The sequence below is a fragment of the Patagioenas fasciata genome, chromosome 10, assembly GCF_037038585.1.
Source record: "Patagioenas fasciata isolate bPatFas1 chromosome 10, bPatFas1.hap1, whole genome shotgun sequence".
NCBI classification, from domain to species: domain Eukaryota; kingdom Metazoa; phylum Chordata; class Aves; order Columbiformes; family Columbidae; genus Patagioenas; species Patagioenas fasciata.
The window spans coordinates 9,889,999-9,913,701 of NC_092529.1; the positions used below are offsets into that span (position 1 = coordinate 9,889,999).

General features: G+C 38.2%; 1 protein-coding gene across 12 annotated transcripts in view; it reads right to left on the minus strand.

Annotated features, from left to right (window-relative positions):
- The window catches only part of PBRM1 (polybromo 1), a 60,831-nt gene that overhangs the window by 13,699 nt on the left and 23,429 nt on the right, over positions 1-23,703 (minus strand). For all 12 annotated transcript variants that reach the window (XM_071813088.1, XM_071813085.1, XM_065845207.2 and 9 more), the window contains 14 exons: positions 21,875-22,016; positions 21,240-21,337; positions 17,893-18,169; positions 16,718-16,823; positions 14,814-15,456; positions 13,761-13,972; positions 12,783-12,968; positions 11,175-11,332; positions 10,006-10,272; positions 8,475-8,620; positions 8,024-8,181; positions 7,186-7,369; positions 5,730-5,940; positions 1,576-1,777 (listed from right to left, as the gene is read on the minus strand). In XM_071813088.1, the coding sequence (XP_071669189.1) occupies positions 1,576-1,777; positions 5,730-5,940; positions 7,186-7,369; positions 8,024-8,181; positions 8,475-8,620; positions 10,006-10,272; positions 11,175-11,332; positions 12,783-12,968; positions 13,761-13,972; positions 14,814-15,456; positions 16,718-16,823; positions 17,893-18,169; positions 21,240-21,337; positions 21,875-22,016 (2,990 nt within the window). The remainder of the gene's footprint in view (positions 1-1,575; positions 1,778-5,729; positions 5,941-7,185; positions 7,370-8,023; positions 8,182-8,474; positions 8,621-10,005; positions 10,273-11,174; positions 11,333-12,782; positions 12,969-13,760; positions 13,973-14,813; positions 15,457-16,717; positions 16,824-17,892; positions 18,170-21,239; positions 21,338-21,874; positions 22,017-23,703) is intronic.

Consider the following 23,703-nt stretch of genomic DNA (forward strand, 5'->3'; position numbering starts at 1 on the left):
AAGGAGAAGAGTTTCTCTCCTTTCACACATGGTAAGCACACACAGTTCAGACACCTTGTAGTCCCGTTCCAACCCCTCAAAAACAAATAAAAGTAAGTCTAGTTCTGGGCAGGCACCAAGCTAGAGAAACTGCAGCCCAAACCTCAAAAGCTTTGGAAAATTTTTGATTGAGAAAGAGGATTAAAATGGAAGCACATAGGCAATCATTAATACAGTGGACAGACACTGTTGCTACCATTATGTTACAGCTACATCTTCCTGCGGAAGTGCAAGATGTCAAGCTGCGCTAAGCTAGGAAGCGATGACATGCAAGCCATCCTACTGCTGAAGAATTAGGCTGTAAGGAGGGATCTGTCAATAAAAAGACACCACATGCACCTAGAAGGGTGGAGAAGGAAACTACAACAGGAAAAAAGTAAGGCCATGGTACTTTCAGAAAGAAAGAGCATTACCTTTTCCCTTCACAGCACCTGCAGAGAAAACTTGCACATAGCTGAGTGCTGCTGTCTTACTCTCCAGAACTGCAAAGAGCTACTACTGCAAATTCAGAAAGGGCTGAGGCAGCTGAGAGTGGAAGTGATAGCATGCAGACTACTAGTTTGAAGATCAAAGCTGTCTTTAAGTTATGAGTAGGCATAAAACCTACCAAACCTCATTTTTCAGAAAGCAAAAAAGTTATAACTTAATCAGGCAATAACTTTCCAGGGTGTTGAAACTTTCTTAACCAAAGTAGCATTGTCTTCCAGTAAAATTGCAACAGTTGCTTAAAAAAAAATGGGTTTTACTATTCAAAGTGTTGACTCATTATTAACTAGAGTAATTAACTATGGATGTTAAGCCAATGTATTTGGCTTGGGTAAGCACCTGCTGTTAAAAATCAATTGTATTTTATTTTAATCCAGTAAAGTTGAAACACAGTGACCAATATCAGTAGGAAAGAAAGAAAGAATGAAAGAGAGAAATGTCTAAAGTATCTCATGCCTATGAAATATTCCTAGGCTTACTTCAGTATTTGAAATCTCTCAGCAAAATCAGTTACAACTATTGATGAATACAGAGACTGAACAATAGGTCATATTTACAGTATCATTACAGATTCTGTATCCTTGATTTTATTCTACCACAGCTTTTTAAGCCACTAAGTAGCGTTAGGCATATACCTTTTACCTGCTCCGCTGTGAGCCTTCTTACCTGCTGCTAAAGCTCTGAAGAGCTTCTTGTCCAAAATTCCCCCCAGTCCTCCTTTAAGGAAACTTTCACAAACCATTTTTCCAACTGACTTCCAACCCAGGGGCTTCGTGCCCCTTCTAATTCATCCCCATTTTCTTGGTCTCTGTTCATTTGCTTATTTGTGGCAAAGACATTTAAATTATCAGTTGTGCACTATAAAACTTAAATATGTTCTTTGCTCCTCTTCAGTCATCTCTCAATATTAACTTGTCTTTAAGGTACATCCAGAACACAAACATAAATATCTTCTTTTATTAAACCTGTCATCTGAATAACAGTAATGAATGCATTGAGAAAGAAAAAAAAAAAGGCAGAAAAGCATTCAGCATCTTAGTTTCTATTTACCTTCATACTCTGCTTTCTTTGTTGCTTCCAAGTTTCTCCATTCAGTTCCTACAAGCCTGCTGAGCTCTCCAAAGGAGTAGTCTGGGTGTTGAGCTTTGATCACAGCTCTCATCTCGCTGCTAAATAAGATGTACCCACTCATGTTGATCTTCCTTTTTGATCCCTCCTTCTTGGTGCTGCCCTTAACAGACTTGGGAGTGGACTGTGAGAAAAAGCAGTTATGACCACAAGAGCACAAAGGAGAAGCTTCTTGATGTGCAAAATTCTAAGTTTTAAGAAATAGTATTTCAAAATACTCCCACATTTCTCTTGAACATATTTGTACAAGGACAATCCAAACTTACAGCCCCTAAAAGAGGGACTGCATCTCCTACTGATGCATGAAAGAGCATATGCACATTGTTATGAAAAGTACAAAGGAAAAAAACAACAACAAAAAACCAACCTAAACCACAAAACAAACAACAAAAACCCCCACAACGTTCTGATGCTTTTCAACCCTTCCAGACATATTGCCACCTTTATAACTGAGGCTTCAAAAAATTCTCAGTAAGACAACACAGAACATTTACTATTATCTGAAATCATTGCAAACTGAATGAGAGGACTGGACCAAGAAACTCTGAGTAGCAAATAAGTGACTATTTTGGAAGGCCAGTAGAGAATAAAAGTAATTGTGTTATGTCACAGATTTCATCCATTATGCTGTTGAGAAACTTCGCAAACACTGGTTGAGTAAAACGTTCTATTTGCCACTGCACATTTGAGGGAAATGCTTCCCCATTTCCTCCTGGGCCTTTGCAACCTCTGCCCTCCCCGGCTCCATCCTCCACTCTTCTCATCCCTGAGCATTCTCTGCTTTGCCTGCCAGACTTTCCTTTCTCTCTAGTGTTCAGCTCCCATTCCTCAAGCAGCCATTTCTCCCTGCAAAACTCAAAGCCCAGCTGCACAAACAGGTTCACATCACATTCTGTATGTTCATAGGTAACAAAAGTTCCGTTCCTTTGCTTTTGCCACCACGGACACCCTGTTGAGAGCTCCTTGAAGTTTCAACCATCAAAAATTTTACCTATTCTGGAACCCCCTTTTTAAAGGTTCCTTCCAGCTATCTTTGTCACAGAACACCATAATTCACCCATACTCTGATCAATAAAGCCCACAAATGTATCATCCAGCCAAAAACCCCCAAAGGCCCTTCTCATATCCCAAATATTATACATTTCTCACATCTTGAAAAGTCTCATTGTTTCCAAATAGCCGGCAAGGAAAAAAAGCAAAGAAAAACATATGCAACTGTTTTCTTCCTGCCTTGAAATTCTGACTGCTTCTCCTTGCCACTTTTATCCCACAGTTCAACACTCCTGTCTCAGCTAAAAACAAAGCTTCAGCGATACCAAGACACTCAAAAAGTCTTGCTCGTCACTTCAAGCAAGGCACTGGGTAAACTGAAGCATACTTGCACGCTATTCCAAACTTCACTGTACTGATTTCCAAATGGCAATTCATCCTTAGCGTTTTCATTACGAACCTAAAGACAACACTTGTGTTTTGGGGATGAGGTCTTCTCGGTTAGTCTCTAAGATGGAGGAGGTGAAGAAAGCTCCATGCAGGTTCTGGGATGACACACAGGGCAGGTACAACTCATTCTGGCTTCTCAGGCAAGCCCACATTGGTAGATGAGATTTCTCAATTCAGAAACAGGAAGATTTAATTATATATTTGGCCTCTCATACATCTGCATTTTGATAGCTACAAGTTTATCAGCTGCCTTTGCCTTTATAGCGCTTGCAACAGTTTCGATAACAGTAATGTAAGGTAAAAGCCTAACCACCCGTTTGGGAGGGTAAACAGGAGTTTGGGAAACTCTAAGAATTCTGAATTTGGTTTTTATCTTGTCCATTCTTTCACATCTCAGATACAGGATCTCTTCGATTTGAGTCAGATAACTGCATATTCAGTTTTAATTGTGTTAAGAAGTAAACCAGGACCCGCTTTTATGCCTTTTCTCAGCTGTTTTGCTAAAGCAAATAATGAAGTTCCACATCTTTCTCTATTTTCGGTTCAACCTGAATCACAGCAAACTGCAGCAGGAAAGCATCATCCATCTATTTGTCAAAGTCCACAATTCACTTGTCTTGATTTCTTTTGTTCATAGGTGTAGTAAGAGTTTCTTTGTTAGCAGAAGAAAAAAAGTTTTAAAGTTCTGGGGTTTATTAGTTGTTACATAAAATTCTATACATTTAAGAGAACATGAAGCAAACACATGCCTTTTAGCAAGGAACTCTGTTTAAAAGGACAGTTTTCACTAGGGACATAAACAGAACAGATAATCTGAAGAAGAAAGCCTGTTTCTCTGCTGTATGTCAGTTCTCTCCCCACTGGAGTTAAATTGTGCTCCGAGTGCCAGCTCAGACAGAACATGCCTTTTCTTTCCTAGCCAGCAGTGTGAGGAATCTGCCAGGGCACTTGTGTATCGCCATTTACTTCTCAGCATGCACTGCCATTGAGCCTTTTCAGCTTCCCTTATTTGTTTTTGTATTTTTTACTTCAAGTTCTAGACTTCAGAGTTCACGTCGGTCTAAAGGTACATATACACATGTTGGATATATCTATTGAGCCTGACTTCTGATCGGTTATCCTGAAAGCTCTGCAAGACTGTCCCACTACAAACAACTAAGAAATAAAATTGTGCAACTGTCAAACTGGCTTTTTAGAGAGATATTATATATTAGTGTTTAAATAAAACTTCTCAAGGTAATCTGAGCAAAATGTAGCTATGCAGAAAGAGAGAAAGCAAAGGAGATCAAAAGACAGTGAATGCTGCAGAAGGCAGTTTGAGGACATGTCCAGTGATCCCTATTTAAACTGCTTTCAGTAGATGCCAGGATTAACAATGGTAATATTTTGATTTTTAAAAAGTTACCTTCCCCCTCCTCAAGTGTTAGGTGAGTTAATGCTGGTATCATGCTTTCTATTTGTAATACTTTGCAAGACTTCTCATGCTACTTAAGAAATTCAGCACATTAAAATAGGAGCAGCAAGACCAACCTTGCACAGCAAAACGTGTTGGGTGGTCTGACCCCACAGCAAAAATCACAATCAAACCAAGCTAAAGCTTTCCATTTCATCAGCTCTTCTTTGTGACACCCAAAGACAGTTATTTCTATCCAGGGGTCACATCCTTTCCCCAACAGCCAACAAGGCTGCCAGCTCACAGTCAGTGCAATGCAGCAGAAACCCAGATTGCTGGTTCCAAACCCTCCTGTTCACAGCAGGTCATTATCGTCGCCTCTTCAATGCTCGCATTGGCTTGGATGTGGCAACACGATGACACAGATAAGGGGTCCAATCCAGGTGCAAACAAACTTTTTTTGGTTAGGTTAATTTCCAGTTAAAGCAGTTCCTCACCCTGCTTCAACACTCCGTTACGTGAACACCAGGGCTTGTGTATGAAACACAGCAAGAGTGGGAAGGGGATCAACAGTGCCCCATTTAAGTGGCAGAAATGACTCATGCTGCATCCAAGCGGCAAAGAACCACCACGATTCCCCATTTATTTCCTACCTATTTATCAGCAAATTAATGTGTAAGATTCTAAGACATCAGTTCTTCTGACTTTTTTTAACAAGTTCTTATTTCCAAGTAAGAATGATTAACTCAATACTAAAAAAGCTGGTTTTTTTCCTTTGAGGATGATACACAACATTTTCTAAAAATGTAGCAAAACTGTAACACCCAAAATGCTAACTTTTTCAAAATTCAAGGAAAAGCTTAAAAATGGGCATTAGATAAATTGAGATATACAATTAAACCCTTACATCCCAACTTTACGTTAAACATAAGGACATGGTACCTCTGAACAAGTGTCACAGAAAACCTACTAATTAGAAATAGTGTTAACATATCCTACAAAAATGTACCCTTAATTTTCCTTAACTGAATGATTTCCTTTGCAAATATTTTAATAGAATACTATCACCAAGATATAGTGGATACGTCAAAACTGTTCCATGTAATTTATTCCACAGACTTGTAAACTGAAGTATAAATCTCTTCTGTGTATATGATAAAATATTACGGTTGCTTTGCTTATTTGGGCTGGGCAAAGCATGTGGAAAATAAAGGTTTAAAGGTTTCTCAAGGAAGACCCTTACCTGTGGTGGAGTATAAGGCATCATATCCAGTTCACTAGGTAATGGGGTCTGAAGCTGAGGCATAGAAGGTGTTTCAGTCATATCACCTTCCTCTTCCCCCATCTCTTCCATGTCCTCATCGCCTCCTTCCAACTCAGCAAATTTTGCTTCTAGCTGCTGAATCTTCTTTTCCAGTAGTGGAGACGGTTCCTTTTGAGGAATTATGGGTTTTCTGAAAGGTGGAGGAGGAAGACAAAACGCAGATAAAAAATATGCTCATACTTTAGAGGAGATAGCATACGTTTTTGAAGAGAAAACCAACCATTCCTCATCACTGAACAACATGGAAACAATGGTGACCCAGGATGTGCCTGTGCTTCCTTTCAGAAGGCTGAGTAGAAAACATTCAGTGTCTGTGGCCAGTGTTTCATTTCAGTCACTTGATGGAAGGTGGGTTTTTTTTGTTTTAATTTTTTATGAGTTAGAAGGCAATTTCAATGCAGGAATACTTAATTTGTGCAACAGAAGGCAGCTAACACCACATCTTCCCTAGATTTTACATTTTACTTAAGCTAGAACTTAATATTTTTATTAATATCAGTGTTCGCCAACTGAAAAGCTATTTGTTACCCATAATGAGGACTTAAGTATTTTAACGACATCTAAGAAATTTTACTAATCTGATAACGTAATGACTTTTCCTAAAGTCAGGAGAACACAAAGAAAACATCCACTGTTATTAAGACCATGAAATGACTGATTTTATCTGGACTTCTTCCCCAAAACTGAGATTAGTAAAAATTCACCTTTTCCTACAAGTATGACATTTTTAGTGTGTACTGGGTCTGGCTGGGATGGAGTTATTTTTCTGCACAGTAGCCTGCTTGGTGCTGCATTTTGGATTTGCGACCATAACAGTGTTGACAACACAGGGATGTTGTAGTTCCTGCAGAACGGTGTTGGCACATCCTCAAGGTCTTTTCTTTTTCCCCACTCTGTGCTCCCAGCAGGCAGGCTGGGCTGGGGGTGCACACGGGTTGGGAGGGGAGACAACGAGGACAGCTGAGCCAAACTGACCGAAGGGATGTTCCACACCATGTGACACCATGCTCAGCAATAAGAGCTGGGGAGAGGAGGAGGAGGAAGAGGGGATGTTTGGGGTTACGGCATTTGTCTTTCCAAGTAACCATTACCCACGCTGAGGCCATGCTTTCCAGGGAATGGCTAAACACCTGCCTGCTGAGGAAAGCAGTGAATTAATTCCCTATCTTGCTTTACTTGTGTGTACAGCTTTGCTTCACTTGCTAAACTGTCTTCATCTTGACCTAGGAGTTTTTATTCCTTTTACCCTTCCAATTTCTCTCCAATCCTGCTGGGGGAGTGAGTGGCTGGGAGGGCGTGCCTGCCAGCCGGGCTCAGTACCCCACAATAGAGAACACTGCTCAGGTGACCCCCCACATTCGCATCACATTTTTACCTAAAATAGTATATTTCATCATCTACAACTTTCGCAGAGAGTGAAAACCTCTTCAGCCCTTTAAATTTCTTCATTTGTTTGTCACTTTCATTGTAGCGGCTCTCACAAAGAAAAACATCGTTTTCAGAGATTTCTGTTGGTCTGCAGGAGAGGAAGTCTTTGAATGACAGAACAGCACACTTTCCTGGAGAAATGAAAGAGCTGGGTAAGAAGGCAGCCACACTTGCAGGCTGTTTGCAAAAAGTGTGGAAATTCAAGATTTTGCCAGTCTCTTAAGTCTGGAGGATTCCCGATATTTGGCCCAACTATGGAAAATACACCAAGTGATATCTGTATTAAATAATGCCTCTCATAGAAACCTACATGAACTTACTGCAGCTTTTGGATTTTTTTTAAAGAATGAGAAAACCTGCAAAATAACAAAACCCCATGACTGCTAGTCAGTTAACTATATTTAGCGCAACATCATAACTACAAAACAAAGTACATAGTCACCATCTTATGCAACAAACCAAATTTCAACCTCCTTCTGAACTGACTTTCCAGTTAACACATACTGGAGTAATTATATTAACAGGCGAGAAGAATGGAGTTTTCTGTTCTCCGGCTACGATACACATGTAATTCCCTTGTAAGAAAACTTTCTTATAGTGAAAATTCTCACTGTAGGTGAATGCATATATAAGAATACATATTAGAATTGGACAGAATAATGCTCCTTCTCCACTCAATGTGAAAAAAATATACTTGGAATCAAGCCTACACATAGCTATAAATCACTTCAGATTGTGTGAGAAAAGAAAGAGTGCCCATTAGATTTAAAGATGTTAATAATTACCCAAAATGCAAGTCATTGGACAGGTCTCCTCCAAGTTACTCAAAAACACTTCCTTCTTGTAGAACATTTTAGTTGGTTCATGTTCAGTTTCTTCAGGATGTATAAAGATTGGACCAAAGAAGTATGCAGCTCCATCTCGCACCCACATCTTTTCAATTCTGCAAGGAAAACCAAACCACTGACATAAATGAAAGGCCATCCGTCCTCAATGAGACAGTTGGATGCAGGTTGGTCAGGAAGACTGTCAGTAAAAATGAGAACAGAAGAACAGCCTGTTCCAAGTGTACAACTGTATAACTTTTTTATTAGACAGCTAAACTTCTGCTTGTAACATTTAGCTTCATTCAGAAGATTCTTTTTTCCCAAACCTCTTTTATACTTTTTGCAACAAGTCCCTCTTTTCTCCAAGTTACTTTTATAGAAAAACTGCAAATGAAGAAGCTGCACCTACCTTCCCACCCGAGGTCGCACTAACCCATGGGATTTTATAAAGACGCAGTCCCCAACCTTAAGCCACATATCGTTGTAGCAGAGCTGTTCAAAGTAATGGCAGCCAGGCTCTCCATTGGACATTTCTACTGGAACGTCTTCTTTCTCCTGCAGAAGAATATCCATTTAGAAACTTGTGGATGAATGAAAACAAAACACATAAAAAGAAGCCAGGTGCAAGTAAGAGACTTTGCTCTATCTTTATGTTACCAGTAACAGCTAAACACTAAACAGAACTGTACGTGCGAAAGTGAGGGGCCTTGAAATCTAAAAATTAAATGAAGCCAAAGATACCCTCCATGTATGTCACAAGCTTTCCTATTTCACAGAACTGTAATTTTGCCAGAACAGTAATTTACAGGTCCTCTTCTGTTCTGCTGCTTCAAAGTTAACTGGCCAAGCCAAACCTTGTTAGCCTATGTGGATGGTCTGTTTTAAAGCACAATAACATGCTTAAGAGGCAAGAATTGAGTATATAGCCAAGTTAACATACATAGAAATTTAATGATTCAACTTTCATATACAATAATATAAATACTCCCTGTATTGTTTGCAAATTGATACGATTTGTCCTATTCAGTGTCTTACTTTTTAGTCAAAACTGACACTGTGCCTCATTTGACCTTCTAGTCTAGGATTTCAGAAAGCCAAGAAAACATGGGCTGTCTCCCCAAGGTGCAGAAGGAAAAGACACCAAAAATTTTTATTCTCTTGGTAGAAATAATTCCTTCTTTTGTCATTATACGAATAAATACCGTAATATATACTAAGTGTCTGATTAAAGCTGACAATGAGCATGCTGGGTATTCTGTTCAGAGGTTCTGTTTAGAGAACTCAATGTATAGTGGCTTTTTTAACGACTGTTTATTTTTTCATGGTTCTAAATTTATTTTAGATATATTTATTTCAACTTAATTACATTTATTTAAATTTATTTTATGACTCTAAATACAATAAATCATTCTACCCAGTATGTTGGACAAAAATATTCTTAAGCATTCTGACAATAAACTGCTAAGTTTTCAACCATAAATAGGTCACAAAATTATGTGTTGCTCAGCGCTGCCTAGGTACTGGCGATTTTACTGAAAAGCTACACAACAAAGCATTTTAGTATTGTCATGAACTAAAACAAGACTTTCAGTTCTACTGATTCTTTAGGCTTAAGGGAAGCTTTACAGTGAAGTTGTATTTTTTTCTTCTGAAGTGGTAAAAAAAAAGACCCACACACAAAAAACAACTTTCCCATGATCACAAGAAAGCATTTGAAACATTTGTAGAATCTAGCAAATATGTACACAGTTTATTTTCTCTTTAGTCTATTTATATTTTATATTTATCTACAAGTCTGCTCAACATAATTTATAACATAATCGTATTTATTTATATTTTATTTTGTCTGGATGTTGTGGAACTGAAGTCATGAGACTCACACTTTGTCATTCTTTATTATCCGTCAACCATAATCAATGTTCCACTGTTATCTTCCATACCTTTTCAAGATGAATGATACTTTCGTCCACCTTACTGTCCTCCAACATTTCAGCCTGCTTCTCCTCATCTACTTTGTCTGCATTAGCAAATACAGAAGCAACACGGACCACGGGCAGGGGTACATCTCGTGGGACAAATCTTACAGAGCTCACAGGCATAGTCCACAGTTTAATCTTTTTAAAAGATTTTGCTTTTGCAGAATAACGTGACTCGCAGACATAGACATCCTCATCTCTGAAGTTTTCAGGACACAATTTAAAATATTCCTGCGGATTGAAGAAAAAAAGATTGAATATTTCGGCAACACGCACACATATCCCCCAAACACACAGTGAAATCCCTCTCATGCTTCCCAGTTCTTTTCTTCGTTTATATCAAGAACGCTTTTAGATGAATAAAGTCCTTCTACTGTCTTCTTTTCTTCCAGTTTGACATTCGAGTTATATTAAAAATTAAAAGTGAACAAGAAATCCCACCCATAGAGGAGAAGCTAATTTCAGTACAGGTTATGTGAGAACAGTTAGGCTTTATTTGTTTACCCAAGTGGTATGTTAACAAGTACAAGATCTGCAGCCCAAAACCACCTTCACAAGATTTCTGAGCTTTGACTTGGAAAGAGGACATGACCATCAGTTTTTTTTGGGGGGAAGTAAGCTCCGTGCTCATTGATACGTGACTCTGATATCCATTCACGTACTTGGCAGCTGGAGCACTTTGATACAAACACACGACCCTCAGAAAACTGGTTGAGATGTGCTGTGAACAAGACAGAAATCCCCAGCACAAGAGAGATGTGGAATCCAACTTGAGACAGAGATTAAGCACTTCATCCTCTTACGAAGCCATTCAAGTCTCCCCTCTATCAAACCTATATCTACATGCTTTTATGGGAACATTCAAGTAGTTACCTGCAATTTCTCTTCTACATGCTTTGAGAAATCACTTAGCTAATTATCTAATAAACATATGATTCTACAAACCAACCAGCAACAGGAAGCACCATCACTTGGATGAACTACATATCTCAGGAAGCAAATGAAGAATACAAACAGTATTATTTTACTTAAGTGTTAGTAGACTGTCTCTATGTTAGAATGCCTACAGTTCTTCAAGAAAACAGCAGAGAACATATTATTTGCTTAACAAATTAGTCTGAATAGTCTCTCACCTTGACGAACATGACCACACATTTGCCCAAAATTTTGCTAACAGGAACTTTATTATAATAGTCACTTTTGAAAACTTCTTTCTCCAAGAATTTTCGTGTTGCAAGATGAAATGTTTCATTTGGTCGATAAAACCAACAGCCATAGAGCCATTTCTCTCCTATTAAGAGGAAAAAAAAAAAAAAAAAGAAAAAGAGAGAGAAGTGAGAGAGAAATGGAGGTAAAATGGCATATTCTCTAGTGAGCAAGAAAAAACAACTACAGATTTGATTAATCAGCCACATAGTCATTTATACTGAGAGCAAACTGTTTCAAAACAGGACAAGATTTCATAACTGTTTCAGCTAAGAAAAAAACAGTTCATTTAAAAAGCCAGGCAATTGTTTTTACCCCAGTAAAACCTGACTAAGCAATATAAAGGAGGAATCAGTTCTTATTTATAAATCTTGACTTTCAGGCCTTGAAACGGTTTCACATTCTACACAACAATCACCTGATTATTTGAAGAACCTTGGGTAACTTGGTCACTGTCCGTAACTCATTTCACTCCTCCTACAGTCACTGCATTAGAGGTGCTAGGGAGCTATTCTCTTTATCTGGCTATTATTTGGTACTTATTCCCTTCATTATTTGGTTTAGATGTGTTGTACATGAACTTGTCTCACTCATTTCTGAACCTGCTGATACAATCTGCCTCCACAAACTCCCGAGGAAGCCAGGAAGCTCACTACCTGCTGTACTGAAAAGCCAAACACTTTCATGTGTTTTAATCTGATTTATTATTGTCAATGAGTGCCCTCTAACTCTAGTACTGCTGGATTTGTTAAATAGTATTTCTGCATTCAACTTATCTACCCACTTCAGGACTTTGTGGACCTTAATTATACCCTGCCTTACATTTCTCCTTTCCAAATTTAAGAGTCACAGTCTCTTTAATTTGTCCTTGTAATGCATCCATTGCATTCCTTTAAAAACAGTGGAAACAAAATGCTTAACTCCACTGTACCCCTCAGCAACTGTAGTTTCCAAGACTGCTGAGAGTGCACTGCACTTATCTGATACTCTCGCCACAACTCTGCCCTTCCTTATACTTAAGAGAAGTACCTGCTGCAAACAGAAGGCATCACTGACGAAAAAATAAAAAAACAAACAGTAATTCTTATGGTTTGATTTGGTCTAGGAAATGCAAGATTCAGTTCAATTCTGAAATGTAACAGAGGCAAGCTCTGAAATTGAGTCGTTCTGTGAAACGTTTGCAGTTAAACGTACCCGACTTTGGTTCAGATTTCTCGGCACGGAAAAACCCCAGGTGTTCTTCTGTGCCTAAATTAGAAGGAGCTCGTCCTGCTTAGAAGAGCCAGCTCTCTGGGATGCTTACAATTTGAGGATAGGTAGAGAAGAACAACAAAAAAGTGTGTGCTGATCCAAGAACTTCGTATTTGCAATATTCTTTGGAACAAAGCAACTCAGAAACAAGAAAAATACTCACCACCCCACACATACTTCTGCAAATAAAATAAATACCATTTATACAGAAAAAACTCAAATTGGAAGTTTTAAATAGTAAGAAGTTTCACCATATTGTTTTTCTATAGCAAAGACATCCTTACCAGCTGAATCTTCCCACAGCCTCTCAATACAAACTATGTGAGGTTGCAAGTTGGGTTCTGCAGGCTCCACATACACATAATCTCCTACGTGGTACATGCTGTTCTTGAAGCTGCAATCTTGGCTGTAGGTTCGATGCAAGCTTGACAGCCCAGCTGACCCAGAAGAATCTTCACTCTTTTCCGCTTCTTATTTCAAGACGGGAAAAACAGATGTTAGCAATGCCACATTTCCATGATAGCCAAGACTGCCGACATGAATGCCCCTACCCCTTGCTGCGTGCACAAGTGCCACATGATACCAGATACATCCCCGTCACTGAGCCCTTCCAGTGAGTTAAGAGGAACCCAGTGACAGCATGGAGCTCAGAAGCCTTCAGAAAGACACATTTTGATTTCTTTGGGGTGTTTAACTCTCAAAGGGCATCACAGCTGTTGTCCCCTTATAATAGTGAGCCTGGCTGAAGCAATCAGACATTACTGATGCTGATATTAGTGCTATGCAGGAAGACGAACCATGTTACGAATACAATTCTAAGATAGAGCTAACAGTTCTGCTCCCATCTGTGGAAAGAAACAAATAGAAAGCTTTATTCGTTCCCCTAGACATGCTCCACAACGATTATATGGACAGCAACAGCCATGAACTGTGAAACATAAAGGACCTACACAGAAGCTTTCTTGCCCTACATAATGGCTCTAATATAAAAAATATTGTTCTATAATATGCTTGAAATAGCTGGTACACTAATGTGTTCTGATGAAAGAGTTTACATAGGTTAGCATCTACCTACACCTCTTTCTTGAAGCCATCTGGCATGGCTGAGAAGGATCAAAATAAAATACAAGACCTTTGGTGGACAAGCAGACTATTAAGGTCCCTTCAGAAGGTGCAGCTGCAGCAACAGCAAAGGATACATCATATGCATAGGTACGTTTTTCAATTTATACATTTTAAATTAATTAAAATAAAGTAGCTACCTCTCTTCTCCTCCTCTCTTTTCAGCTTATCCTCCTCTATTTCTTTGGGCAGCTTTTCCTTCTTTTCCTTTTCTACATCATTGTGAAGATGCTTGGTGGTATAGCTGAGAGCAGGTGACAGAAGAATCTCTCCATTCTTACAAAGTTCATCTCGAATTTTAATAAAGAACTGCTGAAGTTCAACTGCATCCTCGTAAATCTCTGAGTCGGTCCTATGTAAAAATACACACAATATGGCAGAAACGTAGTTTGTGTTGCATCAAACAGGATCCTAAACACACACCCATCAATACTGATAAAACTAAAGCTTCGCTCTACCAATAGATTTCTGTGCTTACTCATAACAAGCAGTAGCAGAAACGGGCAAGTCATGCTCCACCTGCTACTCTGCTGCCAGTTTGTATTATAGTTCACCTAAACCAGTTATTGTTGTATACAGTCCTGAAATACCACAAAAATCAAAGGTAACTCATTGTGACCAAAGTACTTGCCACTGGCCCTCTCCAATCTGTTAAGTCTTGAAAACTCAAGTAATAACATTACTATTAAGAAAACTGACTTCCTTTAATTACCCATATTCCTGTTAGTAGATGTTTTAATATACTTTTTAACTCCTTCAGAGACAAGAACTCACTCGTACATCCTCAAGTACTCTACTTGATTCAAATAAAACACTGCAAGAATTTGCAAGTGTTCATATTTTTTGCACAATATTACCATAACTCATACAACTGCGATTGCTCCAAAGGAGCAATCCACTAGTCAAGCAGCTGGTGAACAACTCCTCTTCACTTCCTCAATTTGAAAATTAGCACAAACCAGGTTTTCATCAGGTGCACCTTTGGAAGATTAACATCAAAATTATCTCCTTGTTTTTAAACAAAAGCATACATTCCACTGAAGACCTGATAGAGCTTTTGAGATTTAGTTTTCTAAACACCCGTATCAAGGGAAGCAAAGACCTTTAAAAATAACTTCAGCCTTTGTCAAATGTTAACATGCAAAACTTACGTGATAAGACAAAGGATAACTGAAAAACATGGTTTCACTCACCTGTTCATTCTCCTCGCCCTCTCCAGTACCTCAAACATATTCTCCTGGAACAAGTCCAATCTTCTATAGCGATTATTTTCAACATTTTTTCGGATAATATCAAAAGTCAGAGGAGGTTTACTGGGGAAATTAGGATCAACAGCAGGAATTTCAGCTAAGGAGTCACTGTAGCATCTGCCCTCATCATCCTGGTGACTCATAACAGATACAAAAAGGTTATGGATAAGTTCCTGAATTAGCAAGGTGACATTGGGCACATGAGAATCCTCATCTCCTTCTATTTCTCTCCGAGTTTCAAGCAAAACTTTATGCAGGACCAGGGCATCTTTATAAATCAAAGATTCTGGCTCGTTATACGTGCAAGCATTATTGAACATCATTACAAAGTCCTCCACCATGGAGTCAATATCCTGGTATTTATTTGCCATCATGTGACTTCTGATCTTTTCCATGTCAACGGGCTTTTTAATGGTCACATAATAGTCAGGAAGCTCAGATCGAGATGGCAGCCTCAAGAAGATGGCGCTCAATCGTCTGCCTCTTTTATCTGTGTAATTCTTAACAGCTTCATACACCTCATTCAGTTTCTGCTGCATTGGAGTCATGTATTTCGATTTTTTAGGAGAAATGCCACTTTTTCTACCTAAGCAGACAAAAAGGGAAAAAAAAAAAAGAAAAAAATAATTACAAAACCAGAGTCTGCACACTTCTTTGTCCACCTCCTTTACACTGGAGAATTGCTATTGAAGAACTACTTCATGGTATAACTCACAACATGGAGCCCATTCCAAGTTGTAGCTTCTTTTATTTTTCGTCATTTTATGAATATTTTTTTAAATGTTATTTTTGGCAAACACAGAATCACGCTTCTATGTGGTCCACCTTGCAAAGACCTCCTCAGACCATGGAAAACATATTTTCCTGCCTAACGTTATTAATAACTCCTCTAAATTCAATTTGGTCTTACTAGCTCTACATGAATTTCTCTCTACAGCTGTTAAAATCCAGTAATCACACGGTTTTTGCTATCACTAAAATTAAGCACTCTAAATATTATCAGATTCCTTTATGACAGATTTATGCCAAATTAGAGAGGGTTATTACAGATAAAATGTAAAATAAGGCCTCCCATGGCATTATCAATCAGATTAGTCTTTTGGTTAATTCGGGATCTCTGTTACTGCACTGCACAGTCTCTGCCGGTGAATTCCCTACTACCTGTATCTTACCTAAGAGCTGTATATTTCAAGTAGGTTGTGTGCAGTTATTTTCTTTAAGCTGTTTTGTACAATTTTATCCCTCTCAGTTTGCTACATTCTGAACACATGTTAAGTGGACCTAAGATTAGAATAGTAGCAACTCTAGTTCATAATGGCAACAGCTCTAGGAACAGACGCTGGAAATTTCGCTTTGGTGTTTTTAATGGTTTTCAATAATTTTCCAATTATTTTCCAAGCTCACATTTCTTTTATCATTCTGTGGACATCCCAGACATATGACCAGAGAAATTAAGAGATTTACTCAGTTAGAGAAGCACCTTGCTTGCCAGCAACGCAAACAGCACACGTTCATTGTGTTAATGAAGTGTTACTAAGCACATAATGCAGCATCAGACATTTCGATAACACCACATGGCTAAATACCAGTCATTCCAATCATTCCTAAGTTTTCTTTCTTCATTCTAAGTTAGTATTTTCTAAGAAAAGTATGTGCAACAACTAGTTTTTATTATATGCACATACAAACCACATTATTGCTGTCACAATTTTGAAAATATAATTCCACTTTGCATGTCAGTGTAAATTAGCATGTCTTCTATTCTAAAAGGAAGATCTGTTAATCTGTATTGTGGGGTTTGGTAAGTGTTGAAATGGTGCATATAGCAATGTATGAGGTTGCCTTACTTAGCTTTAGTTTAGGGGATGCAACATCATCATCTTCAGCTAGGGGTCCCAGTTCTTTCCTTTTTTCTTTAAGGATCTTTTCCAGCATATGGGCATCATTGTATACCTATTAATCGGTAAAGTAATCAAAAACCAAAACAAAACAGAGTTTACCATGTTCAGACTAGTTTAGAACTAGCCCCCAAGAAACATTTAAATGTTAGTTTGAAAAAGCTGAATGCAAAACCAAGTACTTGATTGAAAACAAGGGCTTATTTCTCAAATGTATACCTTCAATAGATTTAAATAGGTAAGCAGAACTGAGGAATGCCATCTAAATCAGAAAGATATAAAACTTGAATAAATTATCCAATAAAACTGCATTTCTATTCCAAACACTAGGAAATGGCAAGGTGCAGTTGCTTTATCAACTTCTTCCTCAAATCATTATGCTGAGCAATTAAAGATCTCTTGAAGTATTGTGATTCCATCAGGGTACACAGGACTAGAACAGTCCTCCTGGGTATTCCAATTCAACCCTGGTGAACACAACCTCACCCTGAAGTCCTGTATAGTAGCTGGTCAAGTTCCTCCTTAGTAACAGCTGGAGGTTTCCTACCACCACTCTGTTCCACTACATCATGCTTACTGGCCAAGAAGCATCACAATATAGAAACACTCTACAATACATTTGTAAGGGAAAAGTATATTCCTTTCAGAATCCTTTTGCTCCACTAAATAAGTCAGGTCTTTGCATCTGATCTCTCACAGTCTCTACTTCCATGAAAACAAAGCCCACTTCTTTCCAACTAATACAAGAGGTTCTGAGCTCCAAATCACATGCTGATGACTTCTCATGATTAACTGAGGTTGAATAACGAGAATTTAGGAACCAGCTTATTTTTTAAAACATATTAAGAAACATTCAGCTGACATTTTTTATAGTGGAGGAACAAGTTTCGCTAACAGGAAATAAGCCTAACCTTGGCAAAGGAGTGTGTTTCATTTCATGTTCATACAACTATAGATGAAGACAATTTAAAACTTTGGCAGAAAGAAAAAAATCAACTTTCTAAATTAGTTCAGTTAGCAATTATCATAAATAATGTAATAGTCAAAGCTAAACCACTCTAACATAACTTATATGTCTGCAAAGAAGCAGAGAGGTAAGTGTGACTGCAGAACCAGAACAGTACCTGGGAGCCCTCCTCATTATAATGTCTCGCATTCCGGAACATGAGCTTCATGTCTTCAATCATGGCTTCTTCCCCTACGTACTTATCATTGCGGATATTGTGTTCTATCATTTTCAAGTCCATTGGCTCCAAGATAATTTTATAATAGTCTGGATAGTCCTTTTTGGATGGCTTAACCATAAACAGATCACAGAGCCGTCTGCCTGTGCCCGATTCTCGAGCTTCTAGAACTGCATTGTACAAGATCTTCATTCGCTGCTTTCGTATATTCTTTTTACTGTTAGGTTAAGGAGAAGAACAAAAAAGAAAAGATTAAATGTCAGGGGCTCTTCTCCACACTTCCAAAACTAATATCAAAATGACCTTATCCTCTACCATGAGAAAACAACCACAGTCACCTAAACATACACACACTAGGACAGTGTACTAGAATCACAGGTCCATTTGCAAACAGTGACAGCATCATAACCAGCAGTCTGCTAAATAAACAGAGAACAAACTCGGTATGATATTTTTCCTGTTCATCTTGAGTTTAAGTGTTCTACAAAATAAAGCAAGTAACGAGTTTTCAAAAGTGCAAAGGTCAAAAGGAGCTCTAAGCACTTTCTAATCACAAAGAAAACAGGTCAGGACTAGGCATCTGAATCCAAGACCTCAAGACCTAGTGCAGACAGGGAAAAACTCCTCAGCCTGTATCTTCATGAATTCATCTGCTGAATACAGAATATCAGAGTCTAGAGCTATTCTGTATCTTCTTCAGTACAAGAAAAATAAGAACATCAAGAATGTAGTAATAAGAAGGGTCTCAATTGCTGAAATATCTGTCAACCACAGACAAATGAAGCTACAAATCAGTAAATCTCACCAAAGCTGCAAACCCAGGTAGAAAATGGCCACATACATGCTGTCACTACAAACTTCAGTCATCCTATGTGTAGCTATTATGGCTGTCTCAAGAAATGTGACAGCGCAACCAAGACATAGCTTTATCAGGAACACAGTTACACGTGGCTCCCTGTACAAACACTACATGATCTACAAGCAAACTAGATAAGGGAGGGGAAATCTGATGTTAACAATGTATCATCTCAGCTCAGATTCCACAGCACTGTTAGAAATGCACTCTCCACAAAGCACTTTTAAACCTGCTTCCAACTGTAATCTCTGTAAGACTTATTTGGGTAGTTATAAGTTTGACTATATTATCTGTAAAGACAACAAAAACAACTATCTTCATTTGCAGAATGTACAAAACATCAGTGTACAACTTGCTAGAAACCAAACTGCATGACAGGTTTTTCCATCATCTGCATCTGTTCCTCCTCCATTTAAAATCTACCTTGCCCAGCACTGCCTCGTACCTCAGACACCTCTTGCGCCTTGGTGAGGTCAGCAAAATAACTAACGAAATCAATGTCAAAACATGTAGAGAAAATTCAAAATATATCTTCTATAGGTTAAGACTTTTCTTCTGCACTATCTTCTGCACTATCTGCTGGGTACTGTTAGTGGTTCACACTAGCAAATGAGTAATGCCAGAACAGAGACATGCTTCCAAATTTCATATTTTAAAATGTTTCCAAGTTTTAATATTTAGTTCAATGAAAGTAGGTAAAGCAAAACAAAATCAGCAATAGTAAAAGGCCTGCCAATACTCAAGATTCAGGTGACATATCTGATACACAAAAGGGGACACTCAAACAACTGTCTTGTACGGCATTATTATTTTCCCAGTGGGATTAATTTTGCCTGGGTTATTATTTCCTTTTTCAGCAACACTTTGGAATTCCTCTCAGTGCTTCACTTTCGCCATCAGCAGCATTCACAATCTTCTTTTACTTCCTATAATTCAGCAAGCAAAACTCGTAACAAGTATTGAACTGACAACATCAAAAGCATTTTCAGCTTCTCTCCAGGCGTGAAGAAAATAGAATAATTTTTATTTCCCCTACCTATGAACACAACTTCTTCTCTGTTACTGTTCTTAGATGACAAGGCCTGACAGATTTTTTTCTTCGAAGTATTTCAGTGTTCTGTCACGCAATGTGACAGAAAGCAACATAGGATTAAAAGGATGCCGATGACATTTGACTTGCTTGCTTAGGGTAGTAGTTCTCTTTAAATGTGAAGATCTCAAAACTAGAAATTTTTGCAATTCTTTCCGTCCTGACCTTCATTTCATACTGTGGTCTGCCTTACTGTTCCAGTACTTTTCTATGTCCTAGCATCCCTAGACTGTACCACCTCCTAAACCCATGTTAACATTTTCTCTGTGGAGATTTTTTGAGTGTACATTGTCGGACTTACTTGATTGCTCTTAAGTGAACCTTTGCTGATGCTCTATTTCACTCCCTTCTTCCCCCCACAACTGCTGTCACTTTGACAAAAAAAAAAAGAACTAAAAATACAGGAAGCTGAAGGTCATAAGCAACACTGAAGAAAGACGATGAATTATAGCTTTACACTGGCAGTTGCTACCACTGCAATAACATTATCAGAAGTTTGGGGCAGATTTGAGAAACTATCACCTGTTGGAGTGAAATACAACACTAACATTACACAACAGCTGTCACTGTTAAAGAACACTTTCCATAAACCATCATTAATGCTCACTAAAAGAGGATGGTTTAGATCATCATGAACTTTTTTTACATTACGGTATCCAGAATAATCAACGTATTATATACTCAGTGTATCTATTTGTCAAATACCCTCTTCAGCCCAGCCAACGACAGGTAAGTAAGCAAAGAGCGCAAACTCAGAAGGAAGAGAATAGTCCTCTAACATTCATGATGAGAACTCCTCCAGCAGAGTTCAGGTCATGCAAAATGAAAATATTTATTTCAGGAGACTTCACCAAATAAAAATATTTGTAATAATAATTTGTAATACTATAAACTTTCCAAAAACTAATTCAGCTATAGTGTTCACTTTAATTATATTCTGAAATTGGTACCGAAACTACATAAATAGTCATATACTGGAGAAGTAGTAGAAAAGAAACAATAATTGCTAAAAACCTGTCAAGACAGTGCACACACCGGGCTAAAAAAAAGAAAGCACAAGTAAAAATCCTGAAATCCGCTGACAAAACTACCTAATTCAATGCAACTACAGCGTCCGTGCCACTTACTGAAGTTATGTTGACAACCACCAACTAATAGGCCAAAAACCAGGAAAATAAATTCAGCAAACAGCTTTGAATGAACTAGATCCAACACTTAACGAGGTTAAGTTTCAGAACTACAAAATCCTACACAAATGCTAAAAACCATGGCTTAATATTTTCTTACACAAGTTAAAGAAGTAGCAATGTCATGGTATGAAGGAACTACAGAAGTGCATACCTTTTTCTTTTTGAGCTTCCAGTATCAGATGTAGCAGAAGAAATCATGCTGTCCCCATCCTCAATGTCGTCTCTCCTGGCAAGCTCCTTCTTCTTTGCCTGAAAAAAGAAGAAATCATTGAAGCCAAACTCACTGCTGGACATTTCCAGAAAAATATTAAACATCAGAACAGATCAGATTCACAAAGGAAGATGCAACTATGGCTTTTGAGACTAAAACACCATCAAAATATTTACAATTATTTATTTAAAATAGTTGGCCAACATACAATAGCAGTATAATTATGCCATTTCAGACTGTAGCACTTAGCTGGAACACATAATGAAATTTGAAGTGGTTTAGCATCCTACAAGTTACCTGCAAATTCTAAAAGAACTCCACATTACCAATTTTTGCACAACTTAATTGTGTTAAGAATCATAGTAAGTAACAAAAGTGACCAAAAGAAATCACAGAAGGCAGCATGTCTGCTGAAGAAAAATCACCCTATGACACTTCACTCCCATACTTACCCCTAAGCAAGAAACTACTACTGCAAATACAAGTCTAGTTAAAAATTATTTTGGAAAAGCATTAATTAGGAAAACAAATTCATGTGTGAAGTTACATCCTTTTAATTGTTTCACTGCACATACCTGCATAACCTGCTGCATTTTGAGTACTCTTTTATAGATGGCAGAATTGGGAACGTTGTAGCGCTTGGCATTTTCAAACATCAAGTTCAAATCAGCCTCCAACTGATCTAAAGTTTCATATTCATGGTTTTTCAGTTTGGTTCTGCAAAAGAGTGGATATCTGATTGATATTTCTCAAGTTACACATTGCAAACCAGCTCTTTAACATCTTCATTTTCATGAAAAATCAATATGCAAAGAGCTCTGATTATAGGAACGTGTTTTCTTTTTCTGATGCTGCAGTAGTATCTTCCAATTGTAACTATATTAGGGAAACTCTTAAAGAATGACTCTAGCAGTTCTGGAACCTGCCCTCTTGAAAGCTGCGCAGACTGAAGTCAGACGAGACGTTGTGCAGACAAGACAGAAGCACAACTGGTTGAGATACCCCCAAGGTCCCTCCGCTGTGACCCGCAGGGCCTGGGTGTGATGTCGGGGGGGCCGGGTCAGCTCCGCACACCCCCACACGCTGCCTCCCCCACATACCCATTCCACTGATCTTCAGAGAAAAGCAGAAGTGCCTGACACCTCTCATATTAATCTCCTCCAATTTTTGCCTTCTCCTAAAACCACCTGTTCGTTGATCAATGCTACCTGCAGGAATGTGCTTTGCATGAAAAGTTAGAATAGGACTAACGGAAAGGGCCTTTTTATGTCGTATGTTGAACAGATAAATCAGTGCACTGTTTGCCAATAATGTAATGTGTTTTCTCATATTTCCTTACACAGTGGTGAAAGCTTCAGCCAACTTTTTCAAAGTTTCCAACACCTCATTAAACACAACAGAAAGTAATAATCTGCAACAACCAAACTCTATCACAACTGCAAAATCCAGTAATCCTCCTTCACACCTCCTTCCTGACCCACTTGCCTGCACCTCCATCGGTCACGTGCATTTAACACGCTCACCACCTTTAAACCCGGTGTGGTTTCTACAGCACCCAGCCAAATGTCAACATGCCTGATGGAGCACAGTGCTACCACAAAATAAATACCTTTTAGCTCCAAACCTCACCCACCAATGTGACCTTACAGCTGAACCAGCAAACAAAGAGTAACGATGTTCAACTAAAGTTGAACAGGACTCTTCACTGTTCACACAAGGATGAGGACATCATGGTTGGATTAAACGTGGCACAGAGCTGCAAACTGCTGTAAAAACGAGTGAGATGTGCACATGTGTCTATAAAGATGTTGTGATGGAAATATATTTTTGAAGTGAAACATGCAACTAACTGCATGTTGCCAGGACAGCAGCTGCACACTATGTGCATGCATGTAGTGTATTTCTTCTTCATTTCTTTCAGATCTGAAGAACCAGTATGTCCTCAACAACTGAGAAAAGTAAAAACCAATTTTGGACAAATATCCTAAACATAAGATGTGGAGAAAATTACTTGTTGCCATTCTCATTTAAAATGAACCATTTTAAGTTCAGGTATGTTTTTCAAGATATCAGTATCTTGTAAATATTTATGCTTTTGTTTTGGATTATTTTTAATATTTTCAACTGAAGTAACAGCTGATCAAAAGTTTTCCTGTCAGCTTCAGTCACTCTGCCATTCAAAAAAAAAAAAGGAGTTACCAATATAATTTTCATTATATTAGTAAAAAATACAAATTATAATAAAAAACCCACACACATATCCCACAAAAGCAAAAGAGCTTGGGTACCAATTAAATTGCCATGACGAAAAGGCAAAGCGAGCCTCCATTTCTACCTTGTAAAACTCCACCAACAATTATTTGCATGTTAAGGAGTATGTAACTGGTATTTAAAAAGTCAAAAA